The 22974-nt window shown below is 41.0% G+C and overlaps 1 protein-coding gene and 1 long non-coding RNA gene across 3 annotated transcripts in view; one reads left to right on the top strand and one right to left on the bottom strand.

Annotated features, from left to right (window-relative positions):
• Positions 1 to 720: 720 nt before the first annotated feature.
• LOC113114387 (limbin-like) lies at positions 721 to 7744 on the bottom strand. Of its 2 annotated transcripts, XM_026281315.1 has the most exons (9): positions 7402 to 7742; positions 7171 to 7292; positions 7027 to 7077; positions 3766 to 3949; positions 3177 to 3292; positions 2944 to 3009; positions 2713 to 2829; positions 2471 to 2610; positions 721 to 1524 (listed from the first exon to the last, which is right to left on the bottom strand). In XM_026281315.1, the coding sequence occupies exons 1-9, from the start codon at positions 7538 to 7540 to the stop codon at positions 1482 to 1484; spliced, it is 978 nt and encodes a 325-aa protein (XP_026137100.1). In that variant the 5' UTR covers positions 7541 to 7742; the 3' UTR covers positions 721 to 1481. The 2 variants fall into 2 exon arrangements, with proteins under 2 accessions (XP_026137100.1, XP_026137099.1); XM_026281314.1 differs by lacking the exon at positions 721 to 1524 and having other exon boundaries at positions 2252 to 2610; positions 7402 to 7744.
• Positions 7745 to 7983: 239 nt separating this feature from the next.
• The window catches only part of LOC113114436 (uncharacterized), a 15885-nt gene continuing 894 nt past the window's right edge, over positions 7984 to 22974 (top strand). Inside the window, exons 1-2 of the long non-coding RNA XR_003293720.1 lie at positions 7984 to 8121; positions 22677 to 22859. This is a non-coding gene — a long non-coding RNA (uncharacterized LOC113114436). The remainder of the gene's footprint in view (positions 8122 to 22676; positions 22860 to 22974) is intronic.

The raw sequence follows: 22974 nt of genomic DNA, 5'->3' as shown, positions 1-22974 counted from the left end.
CACACACTCACTCACTCACTCACACACACACACCGCCGCACACAACACACTCGACATCTGCAGACTGACAGAGAGACACCTTATACTCACACACACACACACAACACACACACTCACTCCTCACTCACACACACACACCCGCCGCACACAACACACTCGACATCTGCAGACTGACAGAGAACACCTTTATACTCACACACACACACACACCACACTCACACACACACACACTTCACTCACTCACTCACACACACACACCGCCGCACACAACACACTCGACATCTGCAGACTGACAGAGAGACACCTTTATACTCTCTCACACACTCACACACACACACTCACTCACTCACACACACACCACACCCCGCCGCACACAACACACTCGACATCTGCAGACTGACAGAGAGACACCTTTATACTCACACACACACACCACCACACCACACACACACAACACACTCACTCACTCACACACACACACCGCCGCACGCAACACACTCGACATCTGCAGACTGACAGAGAGACACCTATTATACTCTCTCACACACACACACACACAACACATCACACACTCACTCACTCACTCCACCACACACCGCCGCACACAACACACTCGACATCTGCAGAACTGCACAGAGAGACACCTTTATACTCACACACACACACACCACAACACTCACACACACACACACACTCACTCACTCACTCACACACACACACCGCCGCACACAACACACTCGACATCTGCAGACTGACAGAGAGACACCTTTATACTCACACACACACACACACACACTCACACACACACACACACTCCTCACTCACTCACACACCACACCGCCGCACACAACACACTCGACATCTGCAAGACTGACAGAGAGACACCTTTATACCTCCACACACACACACACACACCACTCACACACACACACACACTCACTCACTCACTCACACACACACACCGCCGCACACAACACACTCGACATCTGCAGACTGACAGAGAGACACCTTTATACTCTCTCACACACACACACACACACACACACACTCACTCACTCACTCACTCACTCACTCACACACACACACCGCGCACACAACACACTCGACATCTGCAGACTGACAGAGAGACACCTTTATACTCACACACACACACACACACACACACACACACACACACACTCACTCACACACACACACCGCCGCACACAACACACTCGACATCTGCAGACTGACAGAGAGACACCTTTATACTCACACACACACACACACACACACACACACTCACTCACACACACACCGCCGCACACAACACACTCGACATCTGCAGACTGACAGAGAGACACCTTTATACTCTCTCACACACTCACACACACACACTCACTCACTCACACACACACCGCCGCACGCAACACACTCGACATCTGCAGACTGACAGAGAGACACCTTTATACTCTCTCACACACACACACACACTCACTCACTCACACACACACCGCCGCACGCAACACACTCGACATCTGCAGACTGACAGAGAGACACCTTTATACTCACACACACACACACACACACACACACACACTCACTCACTCACACACACACCGCCGCACGCAACACACTCGACACCTGCAGACTGACAGAGAGACACCTTATACTCTCTCTCTCTCAAACACACACACACACTCTGAAACACACACACTCGCACACACACACACTCTGAAAGACACACACTTGCATGCACTCTCACGCGCACACACACACACACTCTGAAACACACACACTCGCATGCACTCTCACGCGCACACACACACACACTCTGAAACACACACACTCGCATGGACTCTCACGCACACACACACACACACTCTGAAACACACACACTCGCATGCACTTTCACGCACACACACACACTCTGAAACACACACACTCACATGCACTCTCACGCACACACAGAAACACACACACTCGCATGCACTCACGCACACACACACACTCTGAAACACACACTCGCATGCACTTTCACGCACACACACACACTCGCATGCACGCTCACGCACACACACACACACACACACTCGCATGCACACACACACACACTCGCATGCACGCTCACGCGCACACACACACACACACACACACACACACACACACACTCGCATGCACGCTCACGCGCACACACACACACACACACACACACACACTCGCATGCACGCTCACGCACACACACACACACACACACTCTGAAACACACCACACTTGCGTACACACACACATACACTCGCATGCACGCTCACGCACACACACACTCACACATGCACTTTCTGCATTTTTACTTTCTCAAAAAACTCATTCTGTATGATTTACAAGCTTTGGTATCCATGGTGACCTCATTTTAATCCTCATGAGTCTGTGTGTATTCAGGTTTAGTTTTCCACCAGGATATATAATCCTATACACACACACACACACACACCTGTCAAGCACTGGAATCATGTTTTGTGGATCTTCCAACATCACAATATCCACAAACTTATCTTCAAACGCTGCCTCCTCATTGGCTGCAGCAGTGATGTCACACTCGCATGGCCCCGCCTCTTCATTGATGGTGTGTCTCTAGAAATGAAGGAACAGCAGAGTCATTCCCAGGGGCACTGCATCCACGCATGCACTGACGGGCCACACACACACTCAGCGCTGAGACTGGACTGAACTGACCGTGTGTGTGCTGCGCTGCAGGTACTTCACACTGACCACAGCCAGACACAGCAACAGAAGAGTCAGGAGGAACGAGACGGTGAACCCCACGAGGAGAAGAGAGCGATCCGCACCAGCCTGCCACACACACACACACACACACACACAGATCACAAACACACACCAGCAACAGCAGCTGGTTACATGGGAGTGTGTGTGTGTGTGTGTGAGAGAGAGAGAGTGTTTGTGTACCTGTTCAGTTGGGTTTACCCTCACAGTGAAATTGGCGATGACTGGACCAAACAGATGAATGTCATTCTAAAATACAATTGATCAGATTTATCAAATTCCATACACAAAACAACAATGATAGGAACATCAAGGTCCAAGTCATCACATCCACACACACACACACACACACACACACCCCAGCATGCACAGTGAGTAACAGACAGACGGATACACACAGGAGTGGATGTGGATACCTGAGTGGCGTTGGAGAAGGTCAGAAACGCAGGGAGACTGAGAATCTCTGTTGAGAGTTGAGAGTCTCCGTTTCCTTTCGCACTCATCCTGTACAAAACCACATACTGAGAGCCAGCTACACACACACACACACACACACACACACACACAGTGAGAATATGTTTGTGTTCTACATTGTGTGTTTGTCTGTTTTTTTCTAAAATATGATTTGGTCTATGACATATCTTTGTCTATAGTTAAGTCTATGATGTGCTCATGTACATAGTAAGATAAATAATGCACTATAAAAAATATGTACGATTGAAATTGAACTCTATACTACTAAAGATGTTTCATTAAAATACTGTTGGATTTAACAATAGTGGTTTTATGTTACAATGCATGTTGTTAAATGAATGTTTATCATGTTATTTTACTATTGTGTTTGTGTTATCATTATGGTGTTTGACACAAAAAAAAGACAACTGAATTTACGGGTTTAACATTATTATTTTTTTTGTAAATTACTATTTTAAAGAGTAAATTTACAGATTGATCTGAAAGTATGTAAACACATTCTACTGTATTTTTTCAGAGTGATGTTTGTACCACGCAGTGAGTCTGTGCTGAAGGTCTGGAAGCCTCTCTCCTGGACGCTGCCATTGGTCTGCAGCAGAGTAACCCCAGACACAGAGTCACGGATGCAGAGCTGCGAAAGGTCACGACCCTCCTGTGGATTACTGACCTCCAGACGCACCTGCACCTGCGCAGACACACTGCCCCCCGAGTCCACCTGCAGCACACACACTTACACACTCATATACATACACCAGCACACACACACTCTCATACAATGCTGTGAAAAAGATTTTGCCCCCGTCCTGTGTTTTTCTTTTTTTGCATATTTTTCAGACTTGAATGATTCAGATCATCAAACAAATTGTAATATTAAACAGAGTATAATATTACAATTTGTTTGATACATTTAATACATTTACATTTAATCATTTAGCAGACGCTTTTATCCAAAGCGACTTACAAATGAGAACAATAGAAGCAGTCAGGTCAACAAGAGAACAACAACAGAATACAAGTGCCATGACAAGTCTCAGTTAGTCTAGTATAGAACGCATAGCCAGGTATATATAATTTTTTTTTTATTAAATGAAAAAAAAAAAAGACAAGAAAAGGAAAAGTACTGGTGTTAGTAGGTTAAGTGCAGGCGAAAAAGATGAGTCTTCAGACGTTTCTTGAAAATGAGTAAAGACACGCTGTACGAATTGAGATTGGGAGGTCATTCCACCAGCTGGGCACAGTCCAGGAGAAGGTCCGTGAGAGTGATTTTGAACTTCTTTGGGATGGCACCACAAGGCGTTGTTCACTTGCAGAACGCAAACTTCTTGAGGGCACATGAGATTTAACCAGTGAGTTTAGGTAAGTTGGTGCCGTGCCAGTGGTCGTCTTGTAGGCAAGCATCAGTACCTTGAATTTGATGCGAGCAGCTACTGGTAGCCAGTGTAACCTGATGAGGAGAGGAGTAACATGAGCTTTTTTTGGCTCATTGAAGACAACCCTCGCTGCTGCATTCTGGATCATTTGCAGAGGCTTGACAGTACATGCAGGAAGAGCCAGGAGAGCATTACAATAGTCCAGTCTGGAGAGAACAAGAGCTTGGACAAGAAGTTGGGTTGCTTGCTCTGACAGGAAGGGTCTAATCTTCCTAATGTTGTATAAGGCAAACCTGCAGGACCGGGTCGTTGTAGCAATGTGGTCAGTGAAGCTTAACTGATGATCCATCACAACTCCTAGGTTTCTGGCTGTCCTCGAAGGAGTTATGGTTGACGAGCCTAGCTGTATAGAGAAGTTGTGATGAATCAATTGGTTAGCTGGAATCACCAGTAGTTCAGTCTTTGTAAGGTTAAGCTGAAGGGGATGGTCATTCATCCAGCTAGAAATGTCACTCAGACAGGCTGAAATGCGAGCAGCTACCGTCGGGTCATCAGGCTGGAATGAGAAGTAGAGTTGGGTGTCATCAGCATAGCAGTGATAAGAAAAGCCATGCTTCTGAATGACAGATCCTAAAGATGTCATGTAGATGGAGAAGAGAAGTGGTCCAAGTACTGAGCCTTGAGGAACCCCAGTAGCAAGGTGGTGTGACTTTGAAACATCACCCCTCCAAGACACACTGAATGATCTGTCAGAGAGGTAGGACTTAACCCACAGGAGAGCAGTTCCAGAGATTCCCATCTTTCTGAGGGTTGACAGGAGAATCTTGTGATTAACAGTGTCAAAAGCAGCAGACAGGTCCAGTAAGATGAGTACTGAGGATTTTGAAGCTGCTCTTGCTAGTCGCAGGGCTTCAGTAACTGAGAGCAGAGCAGCCTCAGTTGAGTGGCCACTTTTGAAGCCAGATTGGTTGCTGTCCAGGAGGTTGTTCTGTCCAAGGAACATAGAAAGCTGGTTGAACACAGCCCGCTCAAGTGTCTTTGCAATGAATGGAAGCAGGGATACCGGTCTGTAGTTTTCAAGAAGCGCTGGATTTAGAGATGGTTTCTTGAGCAGTGGGCTTACCCGAGCCTGCTTGAATGCTAAGGGAAATGTTCCAGATTGAAGAGAAGAGTTGATAATGTGAGTAAGTGAAGGTATGACTGAAGAAGAGATCGCTTGAAGGAGGTGGTAGGATCAAGTGGACAAGTAATAGGATGATTGGACATGATGATCTGAATCTTTCAAGTATGATGCAATATGCTGTGAAAGGCAGAAAACCTTTTCACAGCACTGTATATAAAAATACACACACACATACACACAAATATATACACCAGCACACAGTACAAAAACACACACACTCATATACATACACCAACACACACACAACATTACTCTTAAACGGAGCCTTTGTCTAGTGGAGTTCCACAAGGATCCGTTCTCAGCCCAGTCTTGTTTTCATTATATGTGTTACCCTTAGATTTTCATAAGCATTCACTGGAATAAACTACCTCTACATCTCAGACTGGCTCTGTCATTAGGCCATTTTAAATTAAAGTGCATTTACAGGTGCATCTCAAAATATTAGAAAATAATGGAAAAAAGTTATTTTTGTAATTTAATTTAAAAAATATACTATAATCTAGATTCACTGCACACAAGTACTGATATATTTCACTAGTTTTTTGTGTTTTACTTCTGATGGTTACGTCTTACAGCTTAGGAAAGTTTAAAATTCAGTATCTCAAAAATTCTTAAATTCTAATTCCAAAAATAAAATTCCAAGTGGTTTGCTGACCATGATATTACTGTGCTTGATTGGCCAGGTCACCTGACCTGAACCTCACAGAGAATCTATGGGGTATTGTGAAGAGGAAGAGAAGTAACTGACTGTGCTTCAATAACTCCTCAGCAGTGCCACAGATCGTCTCCATGCCTCGCCGCACTGAAGCAGTAATTCATACAGGAGCCCAAACCCAGTACTGAGTGCATAATTTAAACTTGCTTTGGAGAGCTTGGATATTTCTGTTTTGTAAATCTTTTTTTGATTGATCTTTGAGAAAATATTCACATTTTTTGAGATACTGAATTCTTTATTTTTCTAAGCTGTAAGTCATAACAATCAGAATTAAAACAAAAACTCTTAAAATATATCAGTTTGTGTGCAATGAATCTAGAATCTAAGAAAGTTTACAGTTCTGCACACTAAGGATTTTGATAACATGTTGTTGACCATTGCTTGTCTGAAAGTAAATACTGTGTATTTTTTGATGTAGAGATTGTACAGCAAATTTTTGTTTTGGTTGTGATTTATAAATAAATAAACACTCATTTATACACAAACACACACACAGCAGTCTATGATCATGGAGTCAATCACACCTGAGCACACTTATGGAAGGAGACTCCAAACGCTGAAGGCTTTGTCTCGCTCTAAATGAAACACACATCAGATCAGACTGAGATCAGCAAAAACAACAGAAATCTGAAAGATGGGTGATTGACAGATATCAGTGCAAATCTTACCCGCTGTGAAGCGTGTCTGGTGCTTCTCTTCCCCGCCCACTGACCAAATAAGGTGTAGGGGGCGTGGCCTGAGATGGCGTCCTCTGGGTACTGCTGTAAAGAACTGATTCTTCGCCTGATTACTGAGAGAGAAAAAAACAATAGAAACTACTGTCTGTTCTTTATTTCCCCCAAAAAAAACAACTAACAGATATTTACTTTTAGATTTAAAAAGAACATGAAATTAGAAACCTTTTCTGCGCTGTGATTCCTCCTGATGATCATTAGATAATGCTGCATTGATTACAAGAGCTCGAGCGATAAGCAACAACGCGCTCCATACAAACATCTCCATACGCAGAACGTGTTCACAAGCCGACGCATTTAACATGAGCAGATCAAACGTTCCCACCGCGACGATTAATAAAGGAACAACTCATTAAATTCATGTTGTTCTCTGTTTTTTATGTCACCAGCAGCTCTTTGTTCTTCAACGCTGCAAAGTGTAAGTAAACATCTCATGAGTGACCGGGAAGAAGAAACGAGCTTTTCGCCGTATGTTTTTCCATTTCCGTTTTCCACAACTTTTCCAAAGATTGGAAACTGCGGGAAGCCCCGCCCTCACGCGCATTCAATTGGCTCAATGAGCAACATTCTTCAGGCGATGCCGCGCTTCGATTGGCTGCAAACTCTGCCAATCAAAAGTAACAGTACAGAAGACAGTAAGAGAACGAATGTCGTTATTTTGTATCGCGCCAACCGCCATAAAACATCAGAAGAAGAGGAAGAAAGCAGGCTTTACGCGCGTTAACCGTGCGTTTGAAATGCCTTTTTAAGCCTCGAGGGACTCGTGCTCGGAAATTGAGGCGTCAGAGACGCGGGGTCCGGTGCAAGTCTCGCGCTGATCGTGCCGTGTATGGCGAGTGGAATGTGACAGGATTACCTGCCGAAGTGAACTTTGACGTGTGAGAAGTAAGTTGCTAAATAATACATCATCAATTACTTTCTGAAATAATGAAGGCTAAAATGCCTGTAGTCTAAAATGTTTAAAAACATCTATTTTAGTTCCCCTCACTCCACAACAAAAACAATTCAATTAACCCTATTTATAAAAGAACAAGAATTACAAATATAAGAAGCTATAGCAATATAGACTTTTTAAACCGTTTAACTGATTATTAATCGGTCAAAATCAGCTGATCTGTGTTTGCTGCACTCAGAAACCGGTGACTCAGCAGAGCTTGTACGAGCTCTTGTCATCGTTAAATCTTTCTCAGACGTTTCCAAATGTCGAAATTGGTTAGCGCATCTATCTGTGCATGATGGTGTCCAGTGACTCTGGCGAGCGGAGCTTCTCAAAGTTAGGAATAATCAAAGGAGAGCTGCGGTCCTCGGTTGGGCAGGAAAAGTTTAAGCATGCGCTTGAGTGTAGAGACTGCGTGGGATGGATTTTTCTGTCCCGCTCCCGCAAAAATATATGTTATTTTCTCCCGCTCCCCGCGCAAACGATCAAGTTTCGTCCTGCTACCACCTGCAAAATCCTGCAGTAAAGTATACGTTTTTTTTTAATCCATTGCATATTCTGCCTGCTACTCTGTTATTTTTTTCAATTGCTCCCCTGTTGAATATAAATTTAAAAAAGAAACAAATGTTTCGTTTTATTTGCATTTAATTAAATGGATGAAAGGAACGAACAAGGAACTTAGAAAATAGAACATAGAAATACAGTAATACAGTAAAAAAGTAAGAATAGAGTTTATTTCATGTTCAAAGGAAAATTAGCCTATAGCCTACTGCTTAAAAATGCCTTCTTTTCTTCAAACATTTTTTCAAAAAAAATTTTTCCTCAATAACAAAATAGACCAATTTTAAATATTTAACAAAATAAATAAATAATTAAAAATAAACGGAATAAAAAAAAATATTGTAGACTAATAGTACTAATGTAGTCCGTGCAGGAATAGCATGTTCTTCATTGATGAGGGCTTCAGATTAATCTGTCTCTTACCATTTATGCGACCGCAATTACTGAAAGCCCTCTCCAATGGTGCGCTGGGAGCTGAATGGAGAGTAGCCTACATGGCGTGTTACTCTGCTTAATCTCGGAAACTCTTGATATCGCCTTTTCCACCACTGGATCTCTCGCTATTTCGGAATGGAATTACACGTCGCTGTCCATGGTTTCATCAGCATCCTCCCATTCCGCAAAGTCTATTTTATTTTATTTTAGTCTATTATAAATAAAGGTTTATCTGTTTTTAGTAATTTTATTTTGCTAGATATTTCCACTTTGCCGGAGTCCCGCAAATAACTTTATTTTCCCGCCACCCGCACACAATAATATCATTCACCAATCAAATATTGTCCCGCGACGCACTCTGTTGCGCTGGGTCCCGCGGTACTCCCAGGTCTCTACTTGAGTGTAGAATGCACATGCACCAACGCCTAAAAAAATAGGCCCTTTTTGCGCTGCGTCATCAGGCCCAATTTGGTCTTAATCCGGTCCTGAAGGAGGTGTATTAACATTGAGACTTGACTGAGTGCACAGCTGAGCGGACATTTCACTCACTGGCTTCAGCGTCACATTTGCGAATGCTGTACAGCTGGAATTCGTGATTGGTTGACAGCAAATTTCAAATATTAAACCGAACGATAAAATAATGGCCATTTCAAATTTTCGATTATGTTCGGAACTAAAAAAAATCATTTCGTTTCTGTTTCTGGTTCTGTTCCTGTAAAAATATCGTTCGTTTCCGGTTTTCGTTCCTTGAACCAGTTCAGAGCCCTGATTAAAATAATAACTAAAGAGGATAGATTTTGGGGGGGGGGTTACGTCATGGCCTGTAGGAGGGGCATCAATGACCGCTAGGGGGGGCACGGCCCTCGAATGCCCCACCACTGCACCGGCCTTGTGTCATAACTAGTGATTTGTGGTTACAGTAACAGCATCTAAGTCAATACTGTGTTGAGTCTATGTATTTGTGATTGTAATGTTGAAAAGTGTGAGACTATGCACGTGTGCAATTCACATCATTTGTATTCATTCATGATAAAGCATCAGTGAAGAAACATCGCTTGAACGCTCATTCATTTACAGTATTTCACAATTGCTAAAACACATTTCTTGAAACCTTCACCCATATTCTCAAAACTTTAAACACAAAACCCAGTCTTTAAACTACATACACAAAACCCCTGACTCTTCTGGCACAATCAAATACTTGCCTCAAAACCATTTGATCTGTGCTCAAAATCAAACAATGCTTTCAAAACATAAACACAGTCAATATATAAACACTCATCAGCATTCATTAGACACTACATCAAAAAACTGACAACACAGCGTCCAGGGCACGTAGTTACAGATATATATATATTTTTTTTTTTTATTGCATATTGAAAATAATTTTGCCATAAATCAACGTAAATAATTCACAACTCAGTACAGCAAATATATTGCATACTGTAAGTACTGCAAGTAATACAGAAATTCTATACTGTATTTTCAGCATAAAAATAAAGTAAGCTCAAAGACAACTCTAAATGCAAAGTGTATTACACAAAACATTGTGCAACTGCAAAATCAAAGTCAATGAGAAACTCATTCTGCCTCAGCATCGCGATGGTGGAGAGCCACGGGAAACGGCTGACACTGTTGATAGCTTCAAAGTTTACATTGTCTTCTACAAGTCTTTGCTGTATTTCACGCAGTCGGATGACATTGTTTTGATGGACCATATGAACCATGAGAGCCTCTTTCTGTTGGGAGAACGAAGGAGTCCTTCCACCCTCATTTGGTAGTCTTGCTATTCTACAAAAGGGAAAATGCTCTTACAGATGTGTACATACAGAAACAATAGTAATGGACATCACATTCATATGTAAATTGTATTCTAAATCTTTTATTTTTATTTTTCCCACTCCCCTTTCTATTAACAAACTGATGTGCTATATCAAATGTCAAATTAGAAAAACAATAAATTTACCTGTTCTCTTCTCTGAATGTCCTGATTTTGGTGGCCACAGTTGTCCGTGTACTCTTCCTCCTCGTCCACCAGCTCTTACACAAACTCTTCCTCCTCTTCCTCTCACATTGTTTCCATCCATCGTGGTATCAACACTCACCGTACCTGGGCCACCTGTACTGGCTTATATGCTAGACAACTGATTTGATCTCATCATTAGAAACAAGTGTGAACAATTTTGAGTTGTTGTGTTTAACTTTTGCCACATGTATTTACCATTTTGCAACACAGTGCAAAATGTGTTTTAGTGAGTAAGAATGTGTTTGGAGTTTTGCAAAAAGAGTGGATGAGATTTGCAAACAGTGTCTTAACTACCTGAACTAGTTTAAGGTTTTCCCTACGAAGCGACTGATTCGACAAATGGGTTTAGGCCACGGAGCATTGGCTTCAGAGAATGGGGTTTAGTGTTTTAGCAGTTGTGAAATACTGTAATATCATCCTTTACTGGAGTATTACACAGGCAATGATGACCACAGACTGATGAGCAGCTGAAGTCTTGTAAAAAACTATTAGTATCCTAGATTTACAAACAATTAAACATTGTAATTAAAAATAGAGTTGCTGTGACACAGTGTTAAACGTGTCTCTGTCCCATTTATCTTATATTTACAGATCGCCATTTATTTGGTCAGTGAAAACACTGAAAATCTTTTCTTTGCACTTTTGTCAATCAAACTAAACATTAAATAGAATTACGATTTTATTATAAGATCTTGATTTTATTGCATTTTAGAAAAAAAGTTTTTCTGATTTGGGGTTATATTTAATCCTATTTAGATGTTTTATGTCTTATAGAGGTCTATAAAAGTAAAAAATGTAGTGATAAATATACATTTCAAAGATTTCTATGTACTGTAATTATATAAAACTATACTGTCAGCGGACCATAATTATAAAACATGAAGTAGATCATCGCGTTTGTTTCAATTCATTAGGATAAAAAAATTCTCTAAAAATATTAGGGTTAAAATCAATCCCATGGTGCCATCTAGTGGACAACATTAATATCACAGCCTTAGCGTCCCAAATATTATAAGTTAATAAACCTAAACATGTTTACTTAGGACGACTTTGTTCTCGAAGCCATTTAATGTTAACGAATGTCTAATGAATATCTATTATAAATACAACTTTATTTCTGTTAAAATGCCACTCTTTTTTTGTCGAGATCACAAGGAAACAAGAATGCTGAAATCATGCATGTCCACTTAGTGTTTCTGTACAGACGATGAACATTATTAACAGCAGTTATTATATGATGCAGTCACACATTTAGCAATAATTGTTAGTTCTGTTGTTGATTCAGGGTCAGCATCATCTGGGGTCCTCTGAGGGTTAGCATCATCTCTTCTCAGGTGTTCTGGATCCAGACTGGAGCTTGTGTAAATCCTAGTTACCACGGGATGAAGATCCAGCAGAAACAGAGAAACACATACAGACATCATTAGCATAGCTGCTGATCCAACAAAGTAAAATTAATTAGTTTAACCCAAGCTAATGAATAAAAATGCACCTTTGATCAGATGCAACTACACTCACAATTTAATAGATACATTATTCGAATGCTTGGCGAAAGAGATGTGTTTTTAATCTAGATTTAAACAGAGAGAGTGTGTCTGAACCCCGAACATTATCAGGAAGGCTATTCCAGAGTTTGGGAGCCAAATGTGAGAAAGCTCTACCTCCTCTAGTGGACTTCGCTATCCTCTATTATAAGTTAAAATAAGTAATATCTTTAGTATACTTTCATGCATATAGTAATGAATTTGATTTTACCTAAAGGGATGTATTTGTATATAAGTCCAGCGTTTTGTGACCTTAGGGAGCATGATGGATATAGACCAACGCTACTTTTGCGTCATCGAAGGTTAACACCCCTTTTTGGGGGAAAACAAACTGATTCCACTGATACAAAACTCTCTCTAATTTCTTAGCGTGGAAGAAGGCTAGGAGGAGCTAAACCATTTATATATACCCTTAGATCAGTCTTTCTCAAACTTTTTTCAGTCAGGGCACCTTTCAAAAGTGCATAAAATCTCAAGGCACCCCAGTGTATATAATTTAAAAACACTGCATAACCCAAATGTAAATACAAATGTCCTGTTTATTAGGCAGGACAGTAATGAACAGAGCATAATACGAACTGTAAATAACAATAATAATACCAACTTTATAGCAACTTTAAAGCACCTTTAAAAACACATGTTTGCAAAGTAATACACAAAATAATTAATCAGATACACAAATGCCATAAAACCGTAAGAGGTGGACTGCCTAATACAAGAACCCAACAACATAAGCGACGGCATTAGTTTGTGCCGCAGACGCAGTTCAGAGAATCGGATCTGTTGGATTTACAAGACGTGAATTCATCCACTTCTCCCAAAATACATAAAAGTAAGTGGCAGGTGAACTGGGAGAAGAATAGAGTAAACTTTAAAGTTACTTACACAATGTGTATCTGATATGAATAAAACTAATTATAATGGAAAGGATTATTATTGCCTCTTCCTTTGACATCAGTGTGTATTTTACAAACTCTAAATGTATAACGAAACCAAACCAGTAGGTGTTTGTTTGAATGAGTCATTGATTCAACAGATTCGTTCAAATGGCTGATTCATTCAGAAATGAGGCAAGTGACTGCTGTCTTTATGAATGTGTTACTGAATCATTGACTTCAAAAACATGGATTCCTTCAGTAACTAAACGCTTGTTGCTCTGAGACAAAACAGTTCTGCCGTGGCTTTGATTGGAACCATTTTCATTGTGAAATTGAGCAAGACAGTTAATATTGCGTCAAAAATGTAAGTCAGATAAGTCAAAATAACATGATTGATCAGGAAACATCACTACTGTGTGTGTGTGTGTGTGTGTGTGTGTGTGTTCTGTCTCCAGTGATATAAAGCCAGACAACATTCTCTTGGATGAACATGGTGAGTTCATCTGTCTACACTAGTAAATGCTGAGAAAATAATGATGAGGCACCACAGTAGCTCAGATAATGAGCCACACATCTTTTTTTTTTTGAAGAGCAGTTGTCTCTGTGTGTGTGTGTTTTAGGTCATGTCCACATCACAGACTTCAATGTGGCCACGATTCTGCAGGGCTCAGAAACAGTCTCCTCAATGGCAGGAACCAAACCCTACATGGGTGAGTTTGACCGAATGAGATCAGAAACACTTGTCAACAACCTGATATGCTGCATCACACTGATTAAATGATTAATAGCAAAACTAGTAATATTTCAGAGAGATAATTCACCAAAAGATTACAAATCATTTACCGATCCTCATATTGTCCTTCATATTGAGTTTCTTCACAAAAATAGAAGGCTAGAAAAGAATGCTAACCAAACAGTTTCTGGTCACCAGAGTATATATGGCTATGCTTTAATGGCTACCAGTGACATTCTTCAAAATATCTCCTTTTGTGTTAAACAGAAGAAAGAAACTCATGCAGGTTTTTAGCGAGTGAACTGATCCATCAAAATAACCCAACGAAGTAAATATTTCTTTCAAAACTTTCTATTATTTAGAGTTTATTCATTTCATGAACCTGAGCTAATGTGAACTCACATGGACGTGAACAAAAGTATTTTGATTAACATCAACAAAGATTAATAAATATGGTAATAAATTTATTGCTTATTGTTAGTTAATTCATATGGAACATTACTGTAAAATGCAATTCTGAATATAAATACATACACAATTTGTGTAAATAAAAATTCAGTAAAAAAAAAAGCAGCAGTTTGACGAATCCAACAGAATCAGCTGATGTGTGAGGATCCCAATCTGACCATCAATTCATTATGATTGAGTTAAGTGTGTGTGTGTGTAACAGCACCAGAGGTGTTTGTCTCGTTCGTGGACGGAGGTGTGGGATATTCGTTCGCTGTGGACTGGTGGGCTCTCGGCATCACTGCATACGAGCTCCTGCACGGATCGGTGTGCTTATCAACTCAAACCAGAGCTACAAACACATAATCCAGAGCAAATTGCACCATTACTATTATTATTATTATTATTATTATTATTATTATTATTACAGCAACTCTGGTTTCTGTCTGGCATCTTTCTGGCGTCTCTCTGGCGTCTCTCTGGTGTTGGTCTGGCGTCTCTCTGATGTCTGATGTCTGTCTCGCATCTCTCTGGTGTCTCTCTGGTGTCTGTCTGGTGTCGGTCTGGCGTCTGTCTGGTGTCTGTCTGGTGTCGGTCTGGCGTCTGTCTGGCGTCTGTCTGGCGTCTCTCTGATGTCTGATGTCTGTCTGGTTTCTGTCTGGCGTCTGTCTGGTTTCTGTCTGGCGTCTCTCTGGCATGTGTCTGGCGTCTGTCTGATGTCTGTCTGGCATCTCTCTGGTGTCTCTCTGGCGTCTGTCTGGTGTCGGTCTGGCGTCTGTCTGGTGTCTGTCTGGTGTCGGTCTGGCGTCTGTCTGGCGTCTGTCTGGCGTCTCTCTGATGTCTGGTGTCTGTCTGGTGTCTCTCTGATGTCTGTCTGGTTTCTGTCTGCCGTCTGTCTGGCATGTGTCTGGCGTCTGTCTGATGTCTGTCTGGCATCTCTCTGGTGTCTCTCTGGCGTCTGTCTGGTTTCTGTCTGGCATCTTTCTGGTGTCTGTCTGGTTTCTGTCTGGCGTCTGTCTGGCGTCTCTCTGATGTCTTGTGTCTGTCTGGTTTCTGTCTGGCGTCTGTCTGGCGTCTGTCTGGCGTCTCTCTGATGTCTGTCTCGCATCTCTCTGGTGTCTCTCTGGCGTCTGTCTGGTGTCTCTCTGGTGTTGGTCTGGTTTCTGTCTGGCGTCTGTCTGGCGTCTCTCTGATGTCTGTCTCGCATCTCTCTGGTGTCTCTCTGGCGTCTCTCTGGTGTCTCTCTGGCGTCTCTCTGGTGTCTCTCTGGCGTCTCTCTGGTGTCTCTCTGGCGTCTGTCTGGCGTCTGTCTGGCGTCTCTCTGGTGTCTATCTGGTGTCTGTCTGGTGTCGGTCTGGCGTCTGTCTGGTGTCTGTCTGGTGTCAGTCTGGCGTCTGTCTGGCGTCTCTCTGATGTCTGATGTCTGTCTGGTTTCTGTCTGGCGTCTGTCTGGTTTCTGTCTGGCGTCTCTCTGGCATCTTTCTGGTGTCTGTCTGGTGTCTCTCTGATGTCTGTCTGGTTTCTGTCTGGCGTCTGTCTGGCATGTGTCTGGCGTCTCTCTGATGTCTGATGTCTGTCTGGCATCTCTCTGGTGTCTCTCTGGCGTCTGTCTGGTGTCTGATGTCTGTCTCGCATCTCTCTGGTGTCTCTCTGGTGTCTATCTGGCATCTGTCTGGTGTCTCTCTGGCGTCTCTGGTGTCTCTCTGGTGTCTCTCTGGCATCTGTCTGGCGTCTGTCTGGTGTCTCTCTGGTGTCTCTCTGGCGTCTCACGTGTCAGGAAAAAAAAAAATTATAATGAAAAACTCATTTCAAACATTTTTACTTTACATTTATGTATTTAGCAGACGCTTTCAACCAAAGCGACTTACATTGCATTCAGACTAACAATTTTCTACAAACATGTGTTCCCGGGGATTCAAACCCCCAACATTGCGCTTGTTACTGCAATGCTCTACCACTTGAGCTAGAGGAACACTTTATATAGCCAAAGTTTGTATCTCATACTCTGTGGTGAAAATGAATGGTGATAATCCCTTCAAAACCCAGGCCACTTGGCAAGTGCTCACTGTTGCTTTTTATACTGGGACATACAGTAATAAAGAGATGCTGTAATAACTGTAAATGAGTGTTTCTCACCAGTCAGTATGAACAGCCACATTGCTGACGGCACAGTATCCCGGTTCCTGTTCCTCTCCACACAGGTCCACAGTGAGAGACGCAGCCTTTAACACAGCAGACAGACAAACAGGTCAGCATGATGCTTGTGTGCAGCTGGTTTAGGCTGGTTATTTTACCGTATTTTACTTTTGCATCTCGGAATAACAATCTCAGAAGTCCATTTGCATTTTAAAATCAAAATGAAAACATCTTGGAATGTATTTGTGCTTTAAATAACATAAATAAAATGACCTGTATGAATTTGTCAAGTTTGAGTATTTTGGAAGATAAACCAGTCTCAAGGCAGCTAGTCGGTCAATTATTACACTTTTTCTGTTTTATTTTGTGAGACACTTAAAAACTGCTCTCAGATGCCACAAGAGTATTTACCATGAATGCTTTTTGTATGTAATACATATACAATCTAAAAATGTTTCATTAAATATAATGCAGATATAAATATATATCAAGCGCAAGGTTGTGGGTTCAATTCCTTGGGAACACAATGATAGGTAAAAAATGATAGCTTGAATGCACTGTAAGACGCTTTGGATAAAAGTGTCTGTTAAATGCATAAATTGAAATTTTTAATTTGTGTACACACAATAAATTATACAAACAATAATTCATTTATAGAGAGAGAGAGAGAGAAAAGAGAAGAGAAGAGACATTTTTTAATTTAGAGCAGAACGAAAAGTTGATTCAGTATCATTGTTTAATTGTTTATAAAGGTTTCTGATATGATTTGAATAGTGTACAGTATTTGGTCAGCATGATATAAAGATGACTGATTCTGATGTGTTCGGCGGAGAAGGAAGCGTTTGTCAGGCTGAAGTCTTTGTCCTTCCTGAGTCTCTCCAAACACACAGTTAATAAAGCAGTAACAGGGCAACAGATCCGCTTTCGCTCAAACATCTCAGACAGCACAGATCACTGTAGAATGTCTTGCGGTAATTTATTCACCAGCATCTGGGTGTCGTTTTTTTCCGTGTAGTATTCTGTAGGCTCAACAAAATATCTTCCACACACCTCTAAACTGCATTAGGCTGATTCATCAACACTTAATTAACACACATCTGCAAGTTTGAAAATGAAGCAAATGAAAAATGGTCCAATTAGACTGTAAGTGGTTTCCAGTTCGAGTTGTGTTCAGATTTGACCTCCACGGTTCCTCATGCTGACGTCTGTCTGAGACTAATAAACACACTGAAAACTGTGTGTTGACATCTTGTTTAGAAAGTGAAAACAGTCAAGAACACATCGACGTCATATTTAAAATAAGACGAAACCCAGACAATTTCTGCAAACAGCAGCTGATTAAAAGCCATTGCAAAAACACCTAAGAAAGACCTGAAGTCATTTCCACAAATAGTTTGTGTTTTTTAAGAGTGCCCAAAGTGTCTGAGAATGTCTTAAGAGCGCTGTATATCATGTGTTGGAATGATAAAGAAAGGCTGAAGTAAAGAGTGTTTCTAAGACGAGTGAGTCTGACACATTCATGGCTCTTCATATTTAAATGAAAGATTCGGCTGCAGAGGGTTTAATGCGCTGAGAGAGAGAAGTGGGGGACGTGAGAGCAGGAAGAAGAGAACTACTCGCATGTTCAACATCACACTCACACACACGCACAAACACTTACACACACATACAATCAGACACTCTCACTTACTAACTAACTCACTCACTCACTCACTCTCACTCTAACACTCACACACTCACTCACTCACTCATTCTCACTCTAACACTCACTCACACACACACACTCACTCACACACACTCACTCAGTCACACACTCACTCACTCACTCACTCATTCTCACTCTAACACTCACACACTCACTCACACACTCACTCACTCATTCTCACTCTAACACTCACACACACACTCACTCACTCACTCATTCTCACTGTAACACTCACTCACAGACTCACTCACTCACTCACTCATTCTCACTCTAACACTCACACACTCACTCACTCACACACACACACACACTCACTCACTCACACACACACTCACTCACTCACTCACTCACTCACTCATTCTCACTCTAACACTCACTCAAACACTCACTCACTCTCACTCAAACACTCACTCACTCACTCTCATTCACACACTCACTCACTCTCTCACTCTCACTCAAACACACACTCACTCACTCTCACTCAAACACCCACTCACTCACTCACTCTCACTTAAACACACACTCACTCACTCTCACTCAAACACACTCACTCACTCACTCTCACTCAAACACACACTCTCACTTAAACATAAAATAAACATGTGGCTGAAAACACTGAAAAGTTGTGATATATGACAGCTCTGAGCGCGCCTGTCTCAGTGCCAGCCAACGCGAAAGCACATTTGAATTTAGCAGTTGATCACGTGATGCACTGACCGTTCTAATCACATGTGTGAATGTGTGATCGTACGTGCGAAAAGGTTAAAAAGAAGAAGAATGTATTTATGTAAATTCAAACATATTTTATATATGAAATGTCAGATATTTTTTATTTTTTAGCCTACGTAATTTTTTGGCGGCACCCCTGACTGTGTCGCGTGTGCCGCGGTACCCACTTTGAGAAAGGCTGCCTTAGATTATATAGATTATACATATACATAATATCTCTGTCTTATCTGAATTTAATAGGAGAAAAGTATTATTGGTCAGCCAATCTTTTACATTTTTAACACACTCTGTTAGCTTAGATCATTTAGAAGTTTCCTCTGGTCTCGTTGAGATATATAGCTGAGTATCATCAGCATAACCCTAACCCATAACTATCAAATATTGCTACAAGTGTGACTGCATCATATAATAATTGCTGTTAATAATGTTCATCGTCTGGCTGACTACGTCTTGTATTAATATTTCTGAAAAATCTTGTCATACGTGCACAAACTGACAGTCACCACTTATAAGCTACTACTAAATATTGTAGAAACATAATTTTCTGTGAAGTTGCTTTGTAACGATTTGTATTGTAAAAAGCGTTATACAAATAAACTTGAATTGAATTGAATTGAATAACAGTGGAAACTAATCTCATATTTTCTAATAATATTACCATGGGGCAACATGTATATTGAAAATAGAAGGGGACCTAGGACGGATCCTTGTGGCACTCCATATTTTACTGGTGATAAATGAGATGACTCCCCATTTAAATACAGTGACAGTGATGTGCACCTCCCAAAAAATCTATTCTGTGTGGACAGCAAGCGCTGTGATTGGTTTGCTAGAATCCCTCCCTCCTTATATGCTTGAGATTTGTGTGTTCATGTGCACTTTAATGTTTTTTTTGTGTTACACATTCTTATATAAAATAAAGCAAAGCAAAGAACAAGTGTGTTATCACTTATTATACTACAGCATCATACTTCAGTAGTTGTCCGTCTGACTCACTATTCCACCCTCTCCCTTGACTGTAATCATTAGGCTTCACTATATATCAATACATGAACAATAGGCTACTATATGAGCTACAGCCTGATTTAATCAACATAACATTTGAAAATGACAATGTGTCTGGGTATACCAGTTTCAAATCATTTTCAAATAGGTCTATTCATAAACATTTATTAATTATTTATAGATATTTAAGATATTAATTTAAACATGTAGAGTAGCTTACAATAAACTTCTCTTGTAATAAGCAGCTTTATGGAATAAAAAAAACAAAACTCGTCTGCTGATCATACAATTATCTAGTTTTCAGAAATTAGGTCTACATGTATAGTGATTTATTTTTCTCTTTGAGGCGTGTTGTATTAATTATTACCAGTAAGTTCATATATGCTCTAATAAAAATTAGCCTATATTATTATATTGTATTACTTTAAAACTGTGACTGTGTATATTTGGACATGCATCGAGTATAACGGTGCGTCATAGGAATTAATTGAAAATGCTTGCTCAGCTGCGCTCGCTCGCTACATGCCAGTGAAAACACACCGCTAATCAGGCTTAGATCTCTGCACACCGGGTCCGAAATTTTCGCATGCGTTTTTCCGTTTTTTTTATATTCACCATCCTTTCTTATCAAAACACAAACATTTTTTGAGTATCGGAGGCAGTGAGGTCATAAAAAGACTTTTAAATCCTGTGCTGCATTCAGCCCCAACAAGACGTTGCACAACGTTTTTTAAACAGAAACGGTGATGCGTTGAACACACTTCTGATGACGCAAGAGTTGCAATTATGGCAGCTGAGAAGGCCTTTCTTTGTGTTCTTTGTGAAGAATTTTCGGAGCAATCTATTTAGCCTCACATACTGACTTTATTTGTAGTTCATACGATTTTAATACCATGTATTTTCTTTCACATTTTTAGGAAAAGCACTTAATTACCATTGTTTATTTCTATACCAAATGTCATACACTTGCAATGAAGCTAAAAATATAAACAACTACATCATTATGTTGATATCCTATATTTTTCCTATAAAACTTATGAAAAACATGTTTTCTAATATCCTCAGTTGTTGCGTATACCGAGCTGCAACGAACACATTTGTACATTATTTTCCTTGAAGCCATTGTGCGAGTTCACTTTAATACCACGTGCTTTTTATACATGTTGCTGCTGATTGGACTGCAGTTCTGACACACCCACAAAACAAGAGAAAACGCATCTCAAACCCCGTTGCACACCGGTGCACGCCGTTTCCAGGAAACAAGACGTTCAACCCGGAAACCGTAGCAAAACATTGCGCACCATTTTGAACTTGAACATGCCCCTGCTTTACTGAAGGTGTGGTTGAAGTCCTGCAGGAGGAGGAGCTGCGGATGAGGGGCGTGTCTGTGGACGAGGGGGCGGAGTCAGAAACGGGCGGGAACAGCTGGAGCACTCTTCAGATGGGGCATGTTCAAGTTCAAAACGGTGCGCAATGTTTTGGGAGAATGAAAGTAAAGAAAGACTGCTTCATTCAGTTCAACCATTGGTAGGAAGGGGAAGGAAAGAGTATTGTATTATATCAAGACTGAGATTAGGGCATACAGGTCTTAACTCAACAATGCATTTACAGGGTTACCAACTCTCATGCATCTGGCATGACACTCACGCTTTCAGCATCAATCTCACGCTAAAGTGCAAGCGTGAGTGTCATGCCAGATGCTTGAAAGTTGGCAACCCTGCATTTAGTAGGAAACATCCTAATGGTATGTGTGGCAGTTTCTAAAAGTTGCAGTTTGAGTTTTCATGTAAATCAGGGCAGGCTTCAGCGTCACCATTGGCCCACAAGTTCTGGATTGACAGCTGCTCCCTATCCAATCAGTCCAAGGGGGAGTTGACGTCACTCCAAATGCTGTGGCAAGTGTGTGAAGTAGAGGATGACGGTGACACGATTTACTCCACTCCTGATTTACATGAAACTCTTAACTGCAACTTTTAGAAATCCAAGCGCAGAACGTGGAAACAAAAGCAAAGGGGAAAAGACCACAAGCACACAAAAAAATAACATATGAGCAGGAAACCTGATTTTGTTTGCAAGTTGGTAAATTTTGAATTCATGTTTCAGTTTTGGGCAATATAATTTTAAATGTGTTTACATTTTTGATTCACGTTCATTATTTTTCGATCCATAACTGCGCTGTTTGTTATTTAAAAAAATGCATTTGCTTTTCGGTTTTGTGCGTTATTATTTTACACGCGTTTTTAAATATTTTATTTATGCTTATTATTTTTCGATCTGTGACTGCAATAGATTCTAATCCAATAGGGTACGACTCCCAACTAAAGGCTCTGATCCATTGCCTACAGTAGATGGCGGTAATGCTCTGAAAAAGAATCCGAACCGCCAATAAGCACGAAGAAGAAGAAGCGATCCTGCTGCGCATGCGCGGAGGTCAGACAGCCAAGATGGCGGCGAGTAACGGCGGAGGAATGGAGGTGGACGCTGCAGGTGAGAAAATCATACGTTCGCAACATTCAACGCTCTTTATTATGACTAAGCTCAAAAACGACACACGATGCTGGGGCTGAAATCACAGATCATCTCGAACTGTTATTGACTGACT

This window comes from Carassius auratus, chromosome 14, assembly GCF_003368295.1.
Source record: "Carassius auratus strain Wakin chromosome 14, ASM336829v1, whole genome shotgun sequence".
NCBI classification, from domain to species: domain Eukaryota; kingdom Metazoa; phylum Chordata; class Actinopteri; order Cypriniformes; family Cyprinidae; genus Carassius; species Carassius auratus.
This window is presented reverse-complemented; position numbering and strand designations above follow the sequence as displayed.